This window comes from Crotalus tigris, unplaced genomic scaffold, assembly GCF_016545835.1.
Source record: "Crotalus tigris isolate CLP2741 ecotype Arizona unplaced genomic scaffold, ASM1654583v1 scf7180000018301.7375997, whole genome shotgun sequence".
Lineage (NCBI taxonomy): Eukaryota > Metazoa > Chordata > Lepidosauria > Squamata > Viperidae > Crotalus > Crotalus tigris.
This window is the reverse complement of record NW_024096931.1, coordinates 3,950,211-3,973,133: the sequence shown is the minus strand read 5'-3', so window position 1 is coordinate 3,973,133 and position 22,923 is coordinate 3,950,211. Positions and strand designations below refer to the sequence as shown.

At 39.0% G+C, this 22,923-nt stretch overlaps 1 protein-coding gene across 11 annotated transcripts in view; it reads left to right on the top strand.

The window, feature by feature from the left end:
- RBFOX1 (RNA binding fox-1 homolog 1) overlaps positions 1-22,923 on the top strand; it is a 1,591,566-nt gene that overhangs the window by 1,464,537 nt on the left and 104,106 nt on the right. For all 11 annotated transcript variants that reach the window (XM_039349789.1, XM_039349790.1, XM_039349788.1 and 8 more), the window contains 3 exons: positions 3,185-3,277; positions 5,504-5,564; positions 16,035-16,088. In XM_039349789.1, coding sequence (XP_039205723.1) covers positions 3,185-3,277; positions 5,504-5,564; positions 16,035-16,088 — 208 coding nt within the window. The remainder of the gene's footprint in view (positions 1-3,184; positions 3,278-5,503; positions 5,565-16,034; positions 16,089-22,923) is intronic.

The following is a 22,923-nucleotide window of genomic DNA, read 5'->3' as shown; positions in this document are numbered from 1 at the left end:
AATGAATTTGTTTGCGTGTGTGTGTGTGTGTCTGTGTATGTATCTATTTGCTACAGCAGAAATTTGTGTTGGAACGCATTTTAACTCTCAGTGGATCAGATGAAGATGTTCTCACTTGAAGAAGGATCTTCTGTTGAATATATTCTTCTCCTGAAATAATCTCAAGATTATCCTGTTGTTCTAGTGATAGTCACCTCCTTGAGGAGAGTCAAGAAGTGAGTGTTACACTTCAGTGGAAAGTCAGCCCACAATCCTGCTGCCTCCTTTGAAATAAATAAGAGATCTAATATGTACTGTTGCTGAGACAAAATCTTCCAGTTGCTGTTCCTAGCATCAATGTAGATCAATGTTTATCACCACTTATGCTTACTTGTATTGGATTGCATTTCATGGTAAGAATTTGGTGGAAATACATTGACCAATAAATTTAGAGATGGCCTCTTTCATTTCCATTATGGGCAGCCTGCAAATGTTTTCTATTCACCCCAAGCATAATACTGTAAGCAAATTCTAATAATAAATAATTAGCAGTTCTGATATGCAGTGAATTGATGAAGGCGACCTTGGGCTTTCTTACATCTTATAAACCAAGGTGTGAACCAAGTGCAAAATGCCAATATCTCCGTAATGGAGAGCCAACATAAACCATGAGTTAACCACAGAAATAGAGTCAATTCAGCAGGATCCTTTACTCCATTTCTCTATATTCATCTATTTGGGCAGAAACACACACACACACCCTCCCACAAATTCAGAAAAGCACCAGTTCCCATCTGATGACATTCTTTCCAAGAAATTGTTGTTGGCTGAATGGGATGTTTTTACATTTATTTAGCAACCAAGAAGATGTGTGCATGTCTCATCTTAGATTATGTAACCAAGTCTTCAGCGGTCTGCAGCTTCCCACATTTCAGATCGATCAGAAAATCAGAATTCCATTGCTAGAAAGAAATCTTGCTTTGAGAAGTTACGGAGGGAATCTTCTTCTTGCAAAGATAGAAATTTGTGTAGCTCAGGAATGTAGTGGGGGAGTTTTCCGAACTTGGTTTTTCAGTTTTCTGAGGGTTCCTTACTAACACAGATAATACATTCAGGGCTGCGATCTTGGAGAACTTCTTCAAGATATTAGAGTTTTCCTTATCCCGTAGCAATGTGGAGATATCCTCTATCCAATTTCTCCACCCACAAGTTGGGCCGAGACTTTTGAATCCATTTTGGTGCCCACCTCTATTTTTTAATATATATATATATATATATATATATATATATATATATATCAAAGATATTATTAGATAGATAGATATTTAAGAGATACACACACCCACACATATATAATTATAGATATTAGAGATATATCTATATATATATATTATAATAAATATATATATGTTTCTGAGTTTGCTGGGTGTTTGTATGTGGTCTTGGTTGTTTGGGGTTTTCTCACGCGCTTAAATTCGGAAGTGTTTGGCCGACGTTTCAACGAAATCCCACGTTCGTCATCTTCAGGCGGTGTTTTCAGTTTCATGCTCGAGCAGCTAAGACCACACATGCTGCTCGAAGCACGAAGCTGAAACACCAGCCTGAAGATGACGAATGGGACTTTGTGGAAAAGTCGCCAAGACACTTCCAATTTTACGCGGGAGAAAACCCTAACAACCAAAGACCTACATATATATATATATATATATATATATATATATATATATATATATATATATATATATATATGTAAACCTAAATGGGAAGCTAACCTATTGCAAATCATACGCTTCTTGGTTCTTTTTTTTGGGATAAAAGTAATATATTCCAGAGAGGACTCATTATATTCTTAGAAAATCTGTTGTAAGTAGTTGGTGGCTTCCACACAATGCTTTGTTTGAAGGTGTCCACCTGTTCAGGAACAGCTGCAACGACAACAAAAACCCGAAAGAAAACCATGTAATTATAAATAGACCACACGTTTAGCTTTGTTTTTGAGACTTAGGTCTACTATAGCAGCCATCTGTAAATGTGCCAGCATCTCATGGTAGCCATTTGGTCAGAATGTTCTCGAAATTCTGAATGTGTTCATTGGCTGAATAAAATAAAACCCAACCCTCTTCCTGATTGACAGAAAGCTCTCAATTTATTTCAGGAGATGGACAAACAAGGTTGGTTCCAACATTTCACTGCATATGGAACACCAACTGTGTTTCAATCAACCTTGTGATAAATGTCTACTATTATTGACTGAAAAGTACTACAGATATCGTTCAGGAATGATTACTTGCATTCTGATCTGTGTTATCTATTTATTCATACTACATAATTATATTAAATATAGAAAGGTTATGTTTAGTTTCAAACCCAATTCTATTTTGTTGGTAGCTTTTGGTTTGTTTGTTTGTTTGTTTGTTTCCTTCTTCTTTGTTTCCCCCTCCCCTCTCATTTTCTTTTTTTTTTAAGAACAAAAGAAGTAAATACGGTAGATGACATCACAATTATAAACAACTCCAGTGTTGCATGTGAGAAATTCTTATTCTATTATTATTATTTTGCTCCACAATGACACATCAAACTAGCCAATATATTCAATTGGGTTTGCATTGAGTGTTGAATTTGGTACCCACATTTTAATTTGCACAGTTTATTATTCTGTTGACCAGATCTGCATGCCCTTAAAAAAGTGATTCCACTTTCTTTTCTTACCATTTTCTTCTTACTTTTGTTTTCAATGTGATGACATGGTTCCATTGATTTGAACTTGTTTTGTTTTTCTTTTTTTTATTAGATTTCTTTTCCCCTGTAATGACAATTTAGAGAAAAAAAATGCAAGGTATTTGGTGTTCATTCTTTGATATTCTTCAGGAGACGATAAACTAACTCGTGAAAAAAAAAAGAAAGAAAGATAAAAAGTTGTTTACATTGGTTGCTTTCTTAATTGCACATCTCTTGGTATGATTATAATTTCTTTCTAATTTGCATGTTTACAGAAATGAAGAAAGGACGAGAGCCAATTAAATTAAAGAGGGAGTGAGAGAGGAGAGAAAGAAAGGGAGGCAGAGAGAAAGAAAAAGAAAGAAAGAAAGAAAGAAAGAAAGAAAGAAAGAAAGAAAGAAAGAAAGAAAGAAACATAAGCAAAGAAGTGGTCGTTGTCTGAAATAATGATATGCATGTTATTTTCCCTTTTCCCACCTGCATGCAGGGATTTGGTTTCGTTACTTTCGAAAATAGTGCTGATGCGGAAAGGGCAAGGGAGAAATTACACAGCACCGTGGTAGAGGGCCGTAAAATTGAGGTGCATGTTCAAAATATTCCTTTTCATCTTTTTTATAAATGTTTGCCTCACTCTCATTCGTTGTTTCAGATGCATCATTAATGTCTCTTCTGTGTTTCCCTTTTCCTTCCCATTGAGATATTTTATATAAATATATATATATATATATATACACACACACACATATATATATGGAATATGTTATATATAGATATGATTACGCTATATTATATAATATGATACAATATTGTATAATATACAATTTATATATATATATATATATATATATATATATATATATATATATATATGTATATATATATGTATATATTATATGTAGGTAGGTACATATATGTATCTATATATGTGTATATATATATATATATATATATGTATGTATACCTGGCCTAACTTGGTTTTGTTATTTTATTATTTCCTTTCCGTATCTTTTTATTATTATTATTATTATTATTATTATTATTATTATTATTATTATTATTATTATTTTCAGTTTTTTTAACCATCATAATTACAGCTACAAAAATGTATGCCAGACATGTGATGAGCTTTAATACCGTGCTATGATATGAAAGGTTTTGTAAGTTGATGGGTGCAATAATAATAAAAAAAAAAAAATTGGAAAAACTTTCAAAATTAAGTGTTGAAGCAAAACAATAAGGCATTATTTTATTTGTGTGTGTGTGTGTCGAACATTTTTTTTTAAAACCTTTATTTGGGAATTCTATTTCTTTTGTTTTCCTTCCTTTTCTTTTCATTGCAGGTTTGATGCAGGATTTACAGTGGCTTTCCAAATTATCTTTTGGCTATCCCAGGGGAAAAAAAAAAAAAAAAAAAACATTTGAATAAGCCGTTCACTTAGATTCAACAAACAAAAGTGGACCTTTGTTTCCATTTTGGACAAAAGTGCTCAACCAAGGTTCTCAGGTTTAAAGGTCCTTCTAATTTTCACTCCCAAAAGCAATCATCTCGTTGCATAGAAAGAGATAAATATATATCTATATACCCTTAAACCACTGGATCCACTTCAACACTGCCTGAGTTGTATTTGTTAGAATCTTAAAAGCGAAAAAAGAAAGAAAAAAAAAACCAATTGAAAATTGCTGTCGTCTTTTGAGTAAGATGTTGCATATTTTGCCTTTCCATTCTCCCCTTTCGGTAGCTGTTAGGGCTCTCACCATCTCAGTAACCATGGTAACTGTATACATGCCCCATGCTGGCGATGGTGCTGATTGGTAAGTGGACAAGTCCATCTGCCGTTTCACGTCTCTTTTCTAAAGCGCCACATGAATTTTTTTGACTTGTCGTCTTAAGTTTTCTTGATGCTCTATTTTTTTTTTATTCTTCTTCTTATTATTATTATTCTTATTATTCTATATCTATATCTCTATATCTCGGTACGCCTGTCAATTTGAGTGTCCGTTTTAAGCGAGCCTTGGAGACACTGTCTGAACTTAAGGATATGACTTTTTTTGTGCACATCTTACTCAGATTGTGAATTCCATATTGTGTTAAATAATGCACCCTCTTTTATCCTTTCGTTAGCTGTGGTTTTTTGAAAGCTTGAATGGTTTTGTTAGTTTTTCTTGCAATGAATAAACGAGGCTCATGTGTCCCCCCCCCACCCCCGGTGTTGAATGCTACATGTTGCTTTTCCAATGGTACATTTCGAAAGGGTTATGTTGCACAATGCTAAGATTTGTCCTTCTTATTTTATTTTTTTTACTTTTTCGTTCTCCTTTTTGATGTTACTTATTTTTTTCCCCTGCGTACTTTGTCTCTTTCCCCTTTCTACTCCATTGCATGCTCTTTCATACAGTTTCTTTTTTTTTTAATGTTTCTGTTTTTAAATATTTTATCGTTTCAGTGTTACCATGGAATTAAAAAAAAAGCATGCTCTTAAATCTTCAATTATGCAAAGCCTTTTAATTTGCTTTTAATGTCGCTTTATTAAACTTTAAAGGAAATGGTGTTACTTTATTGAAATGATTTGTACATTTTATAAAATGGTGATGAGAGTAAATGTAATTATAAATAGTATGATTTTGTTATGCGCCTCCTGCCTTTTATTAGTTTTATTATTATTATTATTATTTAATTTGGGGGAAATAAATTAAATTGCATTTAAACATGACTAATGCCAAAAATAAAGCATGCATTCATTACTATCATCGTGGACCTTTTCATCTCAAGGAAATGGTGCTGATTTCTTGTTTTCTATGTGCTTAGGTAAATAATGCAACGGCACGGGTCATGACGAATAAGAAGACGATTAACCCTTACACAAACGGTAAGAACTAGAAATATCAGTTGGGGTTTTTTTTAGCTTCCATCTCCTGATCTGGCTAAGGGAGGATTATGTAACCTTATCCAGGTCACCTACATACAAGTAATCCTTGACTTACAACGGTTCATTTAGTGACCATTCAAAGTTACAACAGCACTGCAAAAAGTGACTTATGGCTATTTTTCAAACTTTCTACTGTTGCAGCATCCCCAGGATCAAATTCAGATGCTCGGCAATGGGTTCATACTTACGACCATTTGCAGTGTCCCAGGGTCCTCTTTTGCAACCTTCTGACAAGCAAAATCAATGGGGAAGCCAGATCCACTTAACAACCGGGTTACTAATTTAAGAACTGTGGTGATTCACTTAACAACTGTGGCAGGAAAGGTTGTAAAATGGGGCAAAACTCACTTAACGACCGTCTCAGCAACAGAAATTTTGGGCTTGGTTGTGGTCCTAAGTTGAGGATGGCCGGTAAACCGTCTAAACAGAGGTAGAAAAACTGGGCCTATCCAAGACAAACCTCGTTTTTATTTAGTTTAACCTAATCATTTTGATCATGATCTATGAATTAACAAATGAACCTTGGGTTTGGGCCACCCGACTTTCAAATGTCATCTCTACATATGAATTCTCCATCCAATTTCCAGTCCAGTCAGATCTAAAAGCTAAGGAAGCTTTCAACCAAAGAGTTATTGATATGGCTGCTCAAGGTGATATTGCAGCATTTAAACGGGTCAAGTCTTTGAAGTGGCTGCCTCAACTCAAATCAGCCTCCCAGTTAGAAAAAATATTTAACAACCTACATTCTAGAGCTCATTTTGAACAACTGGATGCCATGGTAAGGTATGAAAAGTTTGATGGAGTTCATGGAGTCTCTTTTTTAATGATCTTCCAGTCATTGGTTCTTGTCCTGCCACTCTGGTGCTTTGGTGAAAAAGTTGACCTGATCTTCTTTGTGACAGCCTCCTTAAGTACTGGAGGACAGTTACCACATCACCCCTAAACCTTCTCTTCATTAGGCTAGGCCTACTTAGTTCCCTCAACAGTTTATTGTGTGGTTTAGCCTTCAGATTCCTTATCATCTTTGTTGCTATTCTCTGCACGCAATTTCTAGGATCTCCGCATCTTTTTTGTATTGTGATGACCAGAATTGGATGCAGTGTTCCAAGTGCGGTTTTATCAGTGCAGTGTAAAAGCATACTATCACTTCTCATGATCTTGATGCTGTTGTGTACCTCTCCACATTCTGGGCCAGTGGTCACCTCCAGGCATTCTTTGAGGGCAACCCCATGTCAAGCAGTAACGCAAGCAGGAAGTGATCAAGGCATGAGTGACCACGAGCAAGGCCCCCTGGTCTAGGAAAGGGTGCAATTGACACACACAAAAAATTGTACAAAGACACACACACACAGAGAGAGAGAGACAGTCATGGCTGCTACCTGCTCTTTGAGCAGAGTTTGTGAGCCAAGGAAGAGCCCTCACATTGCATTCTAGCTTGAAAGTGCCCCCCAGTCCAGTGTCAAGATGACATATCTTCTGGGGCAGGGAACGGAGCAAGAAGATTCTCCTTCTTGCCAGGGTTGAGCCAAAGCCAGACACCAACTGCCAAGTACTCAGTCAGCAAACATCTCCTGACCAACAAGGACTGGAGATGTATATATGGATATTATCAGCAAACTGATGATAATGTTACCTATCCTGTTCATTTTACACTAATCAGGCTATGATTTATGTCAGGGGTCTCCATACTTGGCAATTTTAAGTCTTGTGGACTTCAACTCCCAGAATTCTTCCGCTAGCTAGGGAATTCTGGCAATTGAAGTCCACAAGTTTGGAGACCTCTGATTTATGTTACAAAACATTCCTTGATTCAGTAGACTGGATCTTAATCATTCTATCTGAGCAAGATCTCTGAAAGCATCTTGGACAGATGGCTTACTTTGAAGACCCCCGGTGAAGATAAACCTGTAACTCAGGAGGCAACCTCTTCCACCAATTGGTAGTTCTGAAAAATCCCTCCTAATATGTATTGTCTGTCTCGCTTCTATTCCCCTGCAATTTCAAACATTGGGTCTGGATAACTGTTTATTTCCTTAAGGAACAGAGAAAGATTATTTTCCATTTCTTGTTTTGTGTCGCGTACAATGCAAGAAGCAACGAGTGTATTGTGCAGGTTCCTTAACTGCTCAATATAAATATTGATCGTAGAACTGATCAGTATAAAGTTTGTGTTTCTCCATTTTCATATTCACACTCTTCCTCCGTATTCCTTTCTCCCCTGTTTTACCCAAATACCCATAGTGAAGTGGGTTGAGCTAAGCCTCAGTTTCTCTTCTGGCTTCTAGCCAAATACTCTAATTGCTGCCTTTGTTATTGTCAGTTAAGAATGATTAAAAGTTATTGCAGACCTGATCCTATGTTGTACTTTATAACAGCAACAGAAACTTTTCTGTCTCTATACTTTCCTCTTTCTTTTTTTTTCCTGGGGTGTCAATTTCGGCTTTTGAACAATTCTTTTGAAAGCCTTGCAAGTGAGCATATCACAACCTTCCATTTGGCCTGTTTCCAATATCCTGTAGTTTTTTGAAGAAATATCTGATTCCCCTGACTTTTCTTAAAAGAGAGAGAGAGAGAGAGAATTTTACACAGCTTGATCAAGAAAGAATCAACTGCAAAATATTTATTTCCATTCTCCACCCATTATGCAGCTCATTCGTGAAATATTTTCCCTCCATCATTGACAGTGGGGCAAAGATAAGTGGATAGCTTTATTTTTTTTAATGATCCTGTCATGTATATCTCTACCCATCGTGGCAAAATTAAAAACAAAATATGAGCTAGGTTTGACATATCATGATCATGCTAGTTCGAGTTTATCATGGAGAAAGTCTGCTTTTTAATGTTTTCTGCTTTTTCTTGAAGAAGACCCAATTCTCCCTGGACCAGCTTGATTTAAATATAATTAATAGCAATAGTACTCAGACTTATCTCCCGCTTCACAGCGCTTTTCAGCCCTCTCTAAGCAGTTTACAGAGTCAGCACATTGCCCCCAATAATCTGGGTACTCATTTTACCAAACTTGGAAGGATGGAAGGCTGAGTCAACCTTGAGTGGATCAGGATCGAACTTCTGACTGTGGGCAGAGTCAGCCTATATTGTCACATTGTAACCACTGGGAAGGAAGGAAGGAAGGAAGGAAGGGAAGGAAGGAAGGAAGGAAGGGAGGGAGGGAGGGAGGGAGGGAGGGAGGGAGGGAGGGAGGGAGGGAGGGAGGGAGGAATGAAGAAAGAAAGAAAGAAAGAAAGAAAGAAAGAAAGAAAGAAAGAAAGAAAGAAAGGAGTAGTACCTAGACTTGTATACTGCTCCACTGTGCTTTTGCAGCCCTCTCTAAACAGTTTACAGAGTCAGCATCTTGCCCCCAACAATCTTGGTCCTCATTTTACTGACCTCGGAAAGATGGAAGGTTGAATCAACCTTAAGCTAGTCAGGATCGAACTCCTGGCAGTAAGCAGTGAATTAGCCTGCAATACTGCATTCTGACCAACGCATCACCACGGCTCTCATGAATTAATCCAAACAATTCAAATGAAGACCAGTTCTTTCTTCCCAAACCTTTGCCCCAAATGCCATCGCAGGTTGTCCTCGACTTACAACCACCATTGAGCCCAAAATTTAGTTGTTAAGTGAGACATTTGTTAAGTGAGTTTTGCTCCATTTTACAACCTTTCTTGCCATGGTTGTTAAGTGAATCACTGCAATTGATAAGTTAGTAACCTGGTTGTTAAGTGAATCTGGTTTCCCCATTGACTTTGCTTTGGTCATAAATATGAATCTGTTGCCAAGCATCTGAATTTTGATCACGTGATCATAGAGATGCTGCAAAGGTCATAATTGTGAGAAACGGTCATAAATCACTTTTTTCAGTTAAGAATTCAGTGCCGTTGTAACTTTGAATGGTTGTAAACGAACAGTTGTAAGTCAAGGACTACCTGTACTAAGATAAAAGTTGTGGTTGTCATCATCATTTACAAAAAAAAAAGGCACACAGATAAAAACACTTGACCACCAGGTCAATACATCATATTTTGTTTGGTCAACAGAGTATTATCCCTAAGTTACATTAGCTTGGTATCTATATGTTTGAATATATCCACATTCTTTGAGCAGAACTCTTATCTCTTTCTTCTTATTAACCATGGCTTTCTTAAAAGTACCATCTTTGCACATGTAGTTATTCACACAGAATCCCTCTTTTTTTTTCCCCAACAAGCTTGTTTGGCTTCTATAGCTTTCTATATTTCAGCAGCCACCAGTTTTTTAATTTTTAATTTTCCGTTGTTGAAGGTTGTCTAGGATCACAGATTGCTGAGGTCCAATCCGCTCTCAGGAGAAATAGGGAGATGAAGCTTTCAAGCAGAATAGAGCTGAAAGGGTCCTTGGAGGTCTTCTAGCCCAACCCCCTGCTCAAGCAGGAGACTCTATACCACTGTCCTCACTCTTGGGAAGTTTGCCCTTAGTTCCAGGTTGCTTCTCTCCTTGATTAGTTTCCACCTGTTGTTTCTTGTCTTGCCTTCTGGTGGTTTGGAAAGTAGCTTGATCCCCTCTTATTTGTGGCAGCCCCTCAAATATTGGAATACTGCTGTCATGTCACACCCTCCCTCCTTTTCTCTAGACTGGCTATCAGAGACCAGGGAAAAAATGGATTGTTCAAAGTTTGCCCTAATTATCTTTGTGATAAGGTTGTTGTTAATTGCGAAGTCGTGTCCGACCCATCGCGACCCCATGGACAATGTTCCTCCAGGTCTTCCTGTCCTCTACCATCTTCTGGAGTCCATTTAAGTTCACACCTATTGCTTCAGTGACTCCATCCAGTGATCTCATTCTCTGTTGTCCCCTTCTTCTACTGCCCTCAATCTTTCCCAGCATTAGGTCCTTCTCCAGTGAGTCCTTCCTTCTCATTAGGTGGCCAAAGTATTTCAGTTTCAACTTCAGGATCTGGCCTTCTAAAGAGCAGTCAGGGTTGATCTCCTCTAGGACTGACCGGTTTGAACGCCTTGCAGTCCAGGGGACTCGCAGGAGTCTTCTCCAGCACCATAATTCAAAGGCCTCAATTCTTTTGCGCTCAGCCTTTCTTATGGTCCAACTTTCACAGCCATACATTGCAACTGGGAAAACCATGGCCGGGACTATACGCACTTTTGTTGGCAGGGTGATGTCTCTGCTTTTTAGTATGCTGTCTAGATTTGCCATAGCTTTCCTCCCCAGGAGCAAGCGTCTTTTAATTTCTTGGCTGCAGTCCCCATCTGAGGTGATCTTGGAGCCCAGAAAAATAAAATCTGTCACTACCTCCATTTCTTCCCCATCTATTTGCCAGGAATTGAGAGGGCTGGATGCCATAATAAGGAGTGAGGGCCAAATTGATGTCCGGGCATTGTTCTAACAGTGCACTGTGCTATCAGAAACAATATTTAGACAGTGTGAAACAGACCAGCCTGTCTTTCTGAAAGATTTCCTGGCAGTGACTTGGAGAGTGCAGGAAGAGATTCAGGGCAAGGAGACCCTGGCGAGGTCTCCAAAGGTTCAGAAGATAGGAACAGAAAGAAAGGAAGAAGCAAAAAGGCAGAGAAGAAAGACCTTTCTCCTTAACACTGAGTTTCTGCTCTGTGTTTGGAATCAGGGCTAGGAAAGAAGATCAAGAAGAGCAGCTAAAATGAGAACCCACCGAAGAAGATTGTAGCGCCATACTGCAAGTTTCGCAATAATAATTTTGAAAATTGCCATAAAAGAAGAGCCATATCTTGTTTGCATTGTCCAAGATAGCAACAGTCCAAGTCATCCATACAGGAAAGCCCACATTGTCTTCACTGAAATGCAATCTCTCTACTCATCTTCCTTTCCATGCTTGCAGCTAAAGCTACCCTGTGAAGCTTTTAGATCACAGCCACAACTTCTGCCTAGCGGGGGGGGGGGGGGGGAGGAATATCTAAAAATACCTTTTTTAGATTTTTCACTCAGTGTTAATGAGATCCTAGGTGGTGTCATTAGGAAGCTGTTAATGTTGCTTTTCCCCATTTTTGCAGGCGAGGTTGACTCATCAGATTTGATGAATCTATCAACTCGGAATTTAATTAAGGGTTTTGTCCATAATTTGCATGTATTCGGATACCCAAACCTGTCTTATTGTTTGCAAATCTGTGTGATAGAAATGCAAATAAAGGCCAAGTCTCTTCTGAGTCAAACTGGTAACTCTATGAAGTTGTCCATTGAGTGATCTTGGCAAACGTATTATAGTGGTTTTCTTTCTTTTTAGGATTTTCTCCCCTACTCCAGATTTAGCTTACAGACCTGGTATTTTTCCAGTGGTCTCACTTCTAAACAGGGGGGTCTGATCCTGCTTAGCTTTTCAAGATCTCCAACTAAGAATGCAAATAATCTTTCCTAAGATAATAGATTTTTTTTCCTTTTTTTCCCTTCTAATATGCTTTTTTAAAAGGAAAACAAACAAAAAATAATGATGTGTTGTGATAGGGAATTTGGAGAACGCCAGATTTCAAATGACAATGAAGTTTTGCTTTGCCTTCTGGATGGAAATGCAAAAATGGATAAGTTCATATTCAGAGAAATTCAGTGAATTTCTTTCCTCTCTCTAATACCTGTTTTGCTTGAAACATCATCAATAAACTTGGTGACTGAATGCATTTTCCTCATCTAAGTGACCATACCAGGAGAGTTAAGAAACGTATGTACCGACAAAAATAAAAATGGCTAAAAGATAATATTAAATTTTAAAAAATGCTAAATGGCTAGTTGTATTTATGTATGTGTATATTATATATATATATATATATATATATATATATATATATATATATATATATATATATATATATATATATAATATACACATACATAAATACATATATATATATGTAGGTCTTTGGTTGTTCGGGTTTTCTCCCGCGTAAAATTGGAAGTGTCTTGGCGACGTTTCGACGAAGTCCCATTCGTCATCTTCAGGCTGGTGTTTTCAGCTTCGTGCTTCGAGCAGCAATCTTTACTCCGATTCCCCCTCCCACCTATCAGCTGTTCAGCAGGGAATGCTAGCACAGTCTAGGAACCACGTGCAGACGTCTATGGAACCCGTTTGAATCACCTTGTTAGAAACGGTCTCTCAGCCCTGAAGATGTTGGGGAGTTTTCCCAATGAAAGCTTGGCAACCTTTTAATATAGTAAAATACTTTAATTAAAGTATTTTAACTTTAAACTCTCCAGGTGAACGCGCTTTATTCATTCCATTTATAATTATGCCCGGGAGTCGCATTTTCACCATCATTATTGAATATATATATATATATATATATATATATATATATATATATATATATACACACACACACACAATAAGTATATAATGGCCTTTGGGGTGGGGGAGGATAATGGCCATGGGAGGGAGGGGGATTGGGCGCAGGTATGGATTGACAGCCGCCCTCCAAGTGCTTGCACACGCTCAGAAAGAGCACTTGAGGATCGTAAAACAACCAGTGGAGTCAAAGACAGTTTGCCTGATGCGGAACAACTCGGTGCAATAAGGATTAACACAATCAACGGGCCGATGACGCGCTCAAGGAGCCGGGCGCAGAGACAGGAGGCTATATGAGCTGCCTTCCCAATCTCTTGCTATTCTAACTCTGATGACGCCGGCAGTTTTTTGGCCGGACGAAAGCTTAGTAACTCTTCTTAACCACAGGCTTGTTTATATTAAACAGGCTGGTTTATTATATCCTGGTGTTTGTTTTTTCCTTTATTTGTTCATACAATAAGTATATACTGTATATTCCGGCGTATAAGGCGACCTGGCATATAAGACGATCCCTGTCTTCAGCGTCGAGTCGCATGCCTAGAAAGTCGTCTTATATGCTGGAAACTATCGTAATTTCCGGCGTATAAGACGACCCGGCGTATAAGACGACCCCTGACTTTGGCACCGATTTTACCGCTTGCGAAAGTCGTCTTATACGCCGGAAAGTACGGTACATAAATATATTTATAGAATAAACATATACAATAAGAAGAAGGCCTTTTGGTAAATGGCCTCAATAAAATAAAGTAAGTATGCATGCTAAAATATGTTTTTTCCTCATTGGGCACTAAGTCTATCTATCTGTGTCAGAGACAGGTTGTTTTTCCCCTTTTCCTGTCTGTTCTAAAAGTTTCTCCCTGAGATAAGTGTTGTGACAGCAAGACAGATTCTGAGAACTACACCCACAGTGGTGAATTTACCTCTTCTAATGGTGAAGACTTGATTCCTTGGCATTTCTTCACTCTACATGTCAAACTTTTGCTCACACTTGATTAGCCCACACAGTTATGGGCCAGCAAATCCTTCATTGACAAGACAAAGTAAAGTTTAATTGCTGTTATTTTCATGATAAATGAAGTCTTTGCAGAGAGAGCTTCCCCAAGCTAGATGATGCAGCCGTCAAATTGGGTAGGGGAAGGAGATGAAATATGAGTGCAGGTTCCAGCTGAGATCATCGATCTGCATCTTGCCAAGCACCCATCTCCCCCTCTCTTCCCGAAGACAAATTGAGGCGCCATTAGTATAGCTTAAAATGTCTGAGGTTATCTCTCAGCCTCTTTGACAGAAAAGTCTGACAGATGTGAAAAACCAGCCAAAATGGCTTATCTGTGCAGAAGTGAAGAATTAAAAAAGTATTATAGAAAATTACACTTTGAGTAATTAAAAGACTTTTGTTGGTTAAGTACTTGGCTTAGATCAGCTTGGAAGATTTGGGTGGAAGAAAATACATCTTGCATTCTTTCTTCCTTTTGCTTTAACTTTCCCCCTTTCTCATCCTAGGCTGCAATTTGCTATCTCACGGGGTTATAAAAGTTAGCTGTGTGGTTATTGCACAACTGGCAAAAATAGAACATTTAAGTAAAATGGATACACCAAATTGTGCACATCCTTTAGAAAGGGTGTAGGCAATCGGGATCTCCACTCAAACTCTATTTTTTTTTTTTTTTTTTTGCATTTCTCAGGAGTCTTTCCTGACCACTTGTGTAAAACTCAGCAGCAGTTTTCATGTCAAGAAACACACAAAAATGGTTGTGTAGCTCTAAAATAAGCCTAGCTCGGAATAAGCTTAACTTAGTTTACAAAACAATGGCCCCCACACCAAATGGAAAAAAAAAAAAAATGAAGATGCTGGCCTTACTAATTTACATGGTATATAAATAACCATAATTGGTTATTGTGGTCTACACAAATATTAATTGTGTCCCTTACCAATGAAAGGTTGATCTTTCAATAAGAACACAGCTTCATCATTTCTTAAAACAAACACTCTATTTGTTTATTTAGCAAAAGAAATCTCAATTGCAGATGACCAATGGACACATCCAAGTCGAATTTCTTGGCAATAAAATAGAAGTGGTTTGCTATTACCTTCCTCTCTCTCTTGCCCTCTCTCCCCTCCCCCTCTGCCTTTCCTTCCCTTTCTTCCTCTCTGTCTCCCTCCCTCCCTTCCTCTCTCTTTCTCTCCCTCTCTCTTCCTCCTTTTCTCTCTCCCTCTCCCTCCCTCTCCCTCCTTTTCTCCCCCACCCCTCTCTCTCTCTCACACACACACACTGCCAGTCTGGTTTCTGGTCCTATTAGTCATTCATCCAAGTACCTATGCTAGCTTTCTTTTAATTTATTTGCCCTAACATGACTGCAGTAAAATAATAGGTAGACAGTCCTTGTAAAGATGGGTTCTGCTATTATCTTCCATTAAAAACTTGGGGAAAGTTCCTGACCTTTTGTCTGAAACTTGCCAAAAGTGAACTTATTTTATGGAAAAATTGTTCCAGAAGTGAGAGGTGCGGTTCATTTATATATGAACTCACGTATTGTTGGGGAAACCAAGCCATTATCCTAAGCCATGAAATGATTTATTAGGGCAAGGATGTTATATAAGCACACCACTGGAGTTTTCTTAATCCAGGTTTAGGATTTAGTGTGTTGTGAAAGTAAAGTCCTTTTAAGCCCATCCAATTTAAAACCAGGAAGAAGATTGCCTCTGTTCATCAAATGAAAAGAAAGTTGTTTTTTTCTTTTCTTTTTGCAGAGTTATACAGACTTGCATTAAGGGGATAAATAGAATCTTCTTTTTCATGAAATGGGCTGAAATTATATCCTGGTATTGAAGAAAAAGTCGGTTGATACAAAGTGGTTTTGTAATAAAAGATGCATTAAATTCCCCCTTTGTTTAATGGTCGTTTACACTTAAAGGGTTTGTGGGGGGGGGTTATGTGTGTGTTTGTGTGTCTCGGGGTGGGGGTGGGGTGGCTTTTTAAGAACCTTCACTTTGAAGGACATGATACAATTCTTTAAAAGATATAAAATAAAAATCGTACAATCACAACCAAATTAGAATGTCATGCCATGACTTCCAATTTACCAAGTTTGGTTTCCTGTCTTTACTACAGGTTGGAAATTAAATCCAGTTGTTGGTGCAGTCTATAGTCCAGAATTCTATGCAGGTAAGCACATGTACTATGAAATCTTAGTTATGGTAGGTAAAGGGAATATCCAAATTATGTGCTTGCTTGCTTTCTATCCTATTGGCCTGTTTCTTTGATTGAAGTGATAGAAGTCTCTCTCTAGGACATAATTCAATTATACTTCCTAAGAGAGGAAAAATACAATTTCCTAAATCCTACTAACTTTTAATTCTCTTTTGTTCAAATCATTGGCTTAATGGCAAGGTGCAAAATTATGTGTTACTAGAGAAGAAAAGCGTGCCATCCAAAAAAAGCATTGATATAACCTTATTATTTCCCGCTAACCAAAGTTTGCTACTGCTTCACGCAAGGCATCAGATCTCTATTGGATCTGTCAAAGGCTCTTCTTTAAAGGACTTCTGTATCAAAATTGTGCCAAGTCAGAAGCTTTTTAGTCTAACCTCAGAGAGAAAATATTTTTTTCTGAAGAAGACATCGCCTTAAAACTGGATTACGTTCTCCTGGTTGTTGTAGGAGATGACTAGGCTGAGTTGGAGGGAGGGCTCAAATGCATCATAACTCATGAGTCCCTGCGTGCCTAGAAGACAACTAAGTCCACTCTGCCTTGAATGTCTTTCTTATCTCCCACCGTTTCTCTTAATGGCCAGTTGGTCAGATTCTTGTAGACAGCTTAAACTTGCAATAAATCTTTATACTCCTTTGAACTGCCTGAATCTCCAGATTTCCCTGGTGCTTGACAGTTGCTAATTTAAGGTCCCTCCCTCGTCTCTGCCTAAATTTATTACTCTTTGCATAGAGACCTTCCTCTAATACAGGAGTTGCACAGTTTTCTTAATGCTAGCATTATTATGGGGTTATTGGGGTTTTATTGACAGGTTCTACAGAATACATATGGGCATACATGCACCATCTTTTGCAATGGTGGCGAACTGATGGCATTTTTCAATACTCAGTTAACAGCTGATATAAGCCTAAGAAAAACTTGGGCAGAGCTGCCCCACATTGCAGGGGCTCCTTATTGGGTGAAGAATAGATAAAAGCCACAGATCACCCATTCCTGATTTAATCCAGTGGTGGCGAACCTATGGCACGGGTGCCAGAGGCAGCACTCGGAGCCCTCTCTGTGGGCACATGTGCCATTGTCCCAGCCTCGCCTCCCCCCGCGATCCCCTCCTTACCAGCAGCCCCCCTGGAGGAGTCGCCCCCGAGTGTGGCTCATACGGAGCAGTGCAGCCAAGGACATGGCAGCCAGGCACTGTAAACAAGACTCTGTCCTCACGTCCCATCGTGCACAGTTGATGCTGCGGAGCGCGGGCATAGGGCGTGGCCACCATGGTGCTGCTGGGCTGCCTGGGCGATGTGCGGTGGGCCCTGGAGGCAGTGAGTGGCCCTGCAGGCAGGAGGGATGGGGGATGGGGTGGGGCGGGGCAGGGGGAAGGATAGGGGGTGAAGCAGGGGTGGGGCCAGTTTGGGGCACTCGGTCTCTAAAACAGTGGTTCTCAACCTTTTTAATGCCGCGACCCCCAACCGGTCGTAAGTTGAGGACTACTCAACCAGTCGTAAGTCGAGGACTACTCAACTGGTGCAGCACCGTTTGCAGAATGGGACTTTTGGTGGGCTCAGCAGGGCAGAGACAGCCTGGACAATTCCTATTGGCTTTTGAAAGCCAATAGACTCTATTCAAGAGAGTCTATTCTATTGGCTTTCAAAAGCCAATAGAATAAAAGGGAGTAGCACAGCTAAGGAAAAAGGGAAAAAAATGGCGGACTGCATTGTTTGGCGACCCCCGTGAAATGGTTGTTTGACCCCAAATGGGGTCCCGACCCACAGGTTGAGAACCACTGCTCTAAAAGGTTCGCCATCACTGATCTATTGAAAGATGTTATGTGCTTTCTAGATACGCACAATACCACGGAATCCCAGTTGGAGGGCGTGACAATGTGCTTTCAAACAAATGTGGGGTTATGCCGTTGGTATCTTCTTAAATAGATCTCTTTCTAGGGTGGCAAAGCTACTGTACTAGATGATCTAGGAGGAAATACATACTTTTATCTTCTCCAAAAGATCTTTTCAACTCTAGATCTGAAACAGATCCCTAGTTTTATGCAGGCAAGACAAGTATATCAACAGCATGAGCATCCACACTTGCATGTACAACATAGATATCTGTAGGAAGAAAGCCTTAGACTCTGCAACTTCCTATCCCAATTTTAACCATAGCCAATGAAAGGTAGCGTGCAGAGGCTGTTAAACAACTGAAATGAAATCCACACTTTAGGCATTTCACTGATGAGGCCAGGCAGTTTGGTGATGTTTATCTCAGTCAGTAAATGGGATGAAAACTAGATAAATGAGTTTTCTATAGTCACTTCCAGACTCTAGCTATGCCCCTTGATGATAATGCCTTCTGAAGGCTGGGCTTGGTTTATCTCACTTGTTCCAGAAATACTTAGGAATATAATAATTAGAAGTGCAAAATATCTATCAGGACCAGAAAATCCTTTCTCAGTGAGGAATTAAGAAGCCATTCAAATATTTAATTATTTTTTTCAACACTTTCATTTACAGCTGTATTAAAATGGAAAAAGCTGACAATATATTATATATTATTTCCATCCGTCCGTCCATCCATCCATCCATCCATCCATCCTTGTAAAATTGGGCAACTGGCATCCATAGGACTGTATACACTTCTCAAGCCCAATTTTAGAAGCTGTCTGAAGATCATTAGATCAAATCCCTAGGGAAGCAGTTAGTGCTTCATCCCAAAGTCCTCTGAGGGAGGGGAAAGAGAGAGAAAAAACGGGAGAGTCAAAGAAACAAATAGAAAAACATGTTTCCCATTCATTTTGGATTTGGCCCCACCAACAAGTAGGCACAGTGGGATGTATTCTCGGATTCATGAGAAGGTCTTCCTTCCATAAAAGTTCTAGTTTCCAGGAAAAGGGTTCTCGTGATTCTTGAAGGTGTAGGAATAATTCAAATAATTTCATTTTACCCAAATAGCTCAACTTACAAGCCAGCTCACAAGATTGGAAAGGAACTTTTTTTGAAGAAGGTGAAACACTTGAATAAGACAGGCATGTCGCAGTATATGTCCCACTTGAATTGCATTCATGATGACAGAACCTACCAGCCTGAATAGGCAGTCTTATCCTTAGATAAGATAAGGAGTAGGCTTTGGGTAGCAGATGCTAAAACATAGAGCAGTGGTTCTCAACCTGTGGGTCGGGACCCCATTTGGGGTCGAACAACCATTTCACGGGGGTCGCCAAACAATGCAGTCTGCCATTTCCCCCCCCCCTTTTCCTTAGCTGTGCTACTCCCTTTTATTCTATTGGCTTTTGAAAGCCAATGGAATAGACTCTCTTGAATAGAGTCTAATTCTATTGGCTTTCAAAAGCCAATAGGAATTGTCCAGGCTGTCTCTGCCCTGCTGAGCCCGCCAAAAGTCCCATTCTGAAAATGGTGCTGCACCAGTTGAGTAGTCCTCGACTTACCACCGGTTGGGGGTCGCGGCATTAAAAAGGTTGAGAACCACTGACATAGAGAATGGTCTGATGTATGTCTTCTGTCAATAGAGTAGAGTAAAGTAGGATAGGTTATAGAATAGAATAGAATAGAATAGAATAGAATAGAATAGAATAGAATAGAATAGAATAGAATAGAATAGAATAATAGAGTTGGAAGCAATCTTGAAGGTCTTCTAGACCAAACCCCTACTCAAGCAGGAGAGCCTATACCACTTCAGATAAATGGCTGTCCAATCTCTTGCTAAAACCTTCCAGTGATTTTTAACAAGAGATTGGAGCACCCACAACTTCCAAAGGCAAGCTGTTCCACTGATAAATATTGGAAGAGTGCTATCATGTCACCCCTTCTTTTCACTAGACTGACATATCCAATTCCTGCCATTGTTCTTCATATGTTTTAGCCTCCAGACCCCTAATCAACTGAGTTACCCTATTTCTGTGAATTGCAATGATTGATATCCAATTAAAAGAGTTGAACTAAATGTAACTTCTTCAAAGGCAGCCAATTTTTATACTTGGAGAGATGGGAATTATTTTTAGTTCCTGTTTTGCCATGTTACATATCTAGAGAATTGGAGTCACTTGCAGTAGCTCTACTCCTGAATCAAGATTCTCTAACTGGGAATCATCCCATGCTGAAGGATCCATTTTGCCTACTATTGACTTTAAGCAAGTAAATTAGGACTGTAAAAATTATCTGTAGTGCCATACATGACCAAATGAGTCCACAGCAAACCACGATGATGCCAAAATGACAACAGCAGTCTGGTGAACTCGGCATCCTAGTGGACAACCACTCAAATATGAGCCAGCATTGTGCCCCCAAAAATGCCAACACAGTCCTAGGCTGCATTAACAGAGGGATAGACCCGAGATCATGTGAAGTGTTAGCACTACTTTATAATGCTTTGGTAAGACCATACTTGGAATGTTGCATCTAGTTTTGGTTGCCACATTATAAAAAAGATGTAGAGATTCTGGAAAGAGTGCAGAGAAGACCAACAAAGATAAATTAGAGGGCTGGGAGCTAAAAATATGAAGAACAGTTGCAGGAATTAGATATATCTAGTTTAATGAAAGAAGGATTGGAAGGACTAGGGGTGACATGGTAGCAGTGTTCCAATATCTAAGAGACTGCCAGAAAGAAAAGAAGGTCTCCAAAGCACCTGAAGGCAGGACAAGAAGCAATGGATGGAAACTAATCAAGGAGAGAACCAACCAGGAGAAATTTCCTGACAGGGGGAACAATTAATCAGTGGAACGACTTGCCTCCAGAAGTTGTGGGCGCTCCAACACTGGATGTTTTTAAGAGGAGATTGGACAACCATTTGTCTGGAATGGTATAGGGTTTGGACTAGAAGACCTCCAAAATCCCTTCCAGCTCTGTTATTCTGTGATTCTGTGATGTATGTCCCAACATCTGATGCACCTAAGCCACAGCATTTGCATGACAATATCATTTCAGACATTCTGTTATCCCCACCCCCCCATGCTCTGTTCACGAATTTGTGTTTCTTCCAATTTTGGATTAAAGGAAGCATCGAGCAATTTCTCATTTTACCCCTGGCTTTGTTTATGGCAATGTGATCGTTGCTGTAATCAGCTTTAATATAGAAGCAACCCAGCCAGAACCTTCCCTAATTGATTAATCAGAGACACTGGTTGCTTGATAACAAATTACTTGCTGTTAATGACAAATATCATAATACATTCATGGTATAATCATGGATTTTTTTTCCCTCCAGCTTATATAGAATTAACTGTCCAAGTTCTAATTGCCTTCAAAGAGTAGGCTAGAGGGACTTCACATATTTTGTACATTGCAATCAATACTTTCCATCTCTCTGGACGTTACTTTTCTTAATTTACTGGACTTTCCTTTAGCATTTATTTTGTCTCTTAATTATAAAATGGCATGTTATTGATTTTTGGCATGCAGTGTTATGGAGTTCCCCCAGAGCTATTTTATTGCCAGCCTTGGGGTGAAGGACTTGGCCTTCCTAATGAGAATCTTTATCACCATTAGACTGGTATTAATATGGGGCATGAATTATCATATCTTACTCTTAGAAGAAAGAGTTAGCTGGTGAACAAGTTCTAAACAGATACCTGTTTAGAGCTAAGTCTGCTCTTAGTTTTGGATCTAGTCATTCATGCTTCAAAGCACTGTCAATTGCTGAGATTTTCAAAGCTTGTGGCAAATATATCTGAGTGTAAGGACCCACCCCACTTTGCATCTTAAGAAGACAGAACTCTTGGAATAATTCTTCCAACAGGAATCCTTTATTAAGAAGAAGTGGTTGCAGGCGGGCTAGACAGGACTTGGGGTCCAAGCTCTCCCATTCAAGGTTTTAAGGGGTTCCCCCAGCAGTCCCACCCAATCACCCCCCCCTTCCAGTGATAGTTTCAGGCATCACAATTCCACCCCTTTGATGCTTTCTTCCGTCCTTCTGGATGGAGACTTCAAATAAACTACATGAAAGGTAAATAGCCCCTTTGTCATGGTAAGGTTCTTTGGTGCTATTTACATTCAAACTCTTTGAGGTTGCAATAAACACATTCCTTCATACTGAAGGAAGTGAGGGCCATAAAGCCCCTTTGTTCTCCCCCTTCTCTCCCTCTTATGGCAGAATCCAGAGAAGGCAGAATTGGGGTTTTCTATATTTGATGATTAAAGATGAAATATAATTGGATTCTGACACTGAGGTCATTTGAAGATTATTGTGCTCTGCACCATGTTCCTTCTCCTTAGTGCATCCCTGGTTGTGCAAATAGGTTCAGAATCCAGTTTTTTCACTCAAGTGTAACTGTATCATTCCTGCTAATATTCAAAGCTGTGGCCAGGTTACATTAGGCACCTTCCAGATGTTGCCATAATCCAGGGTCATATAAATTTTTGTCTAGTGAAAAAAAGGACTAGGGGAGACATGATAGCAGGTCCAACGTCTGAAACATGGAATCCATTTCTTGAATGATTATTAAAACATCACTGAAATGGCCCTTTCTAATAAGACTGTTGTACAGAAACTAGACGGATTTATTTGAGTCAAAATTAATGTCTGTAAGTAAGGCTGCAAATTGAGCTAATGAGAGAAGTTGTGCTTGTACACTGCAAACTCACCCAGGTAATTCAAACATAACTCATTAGAAAATAAATGGTTGAGTTCTAATCTGGCTAAATGGGAATTATAAATGAAAGTGAATTTGCTGTTTGGTAACATCCAGACATTATTGTTCCAAAATCGTATTAGTATAATTCATGCAAATATTAATTAATACCTGGGGAAAGAAACCCAAATAATCAATCGTGCTTTAAACTT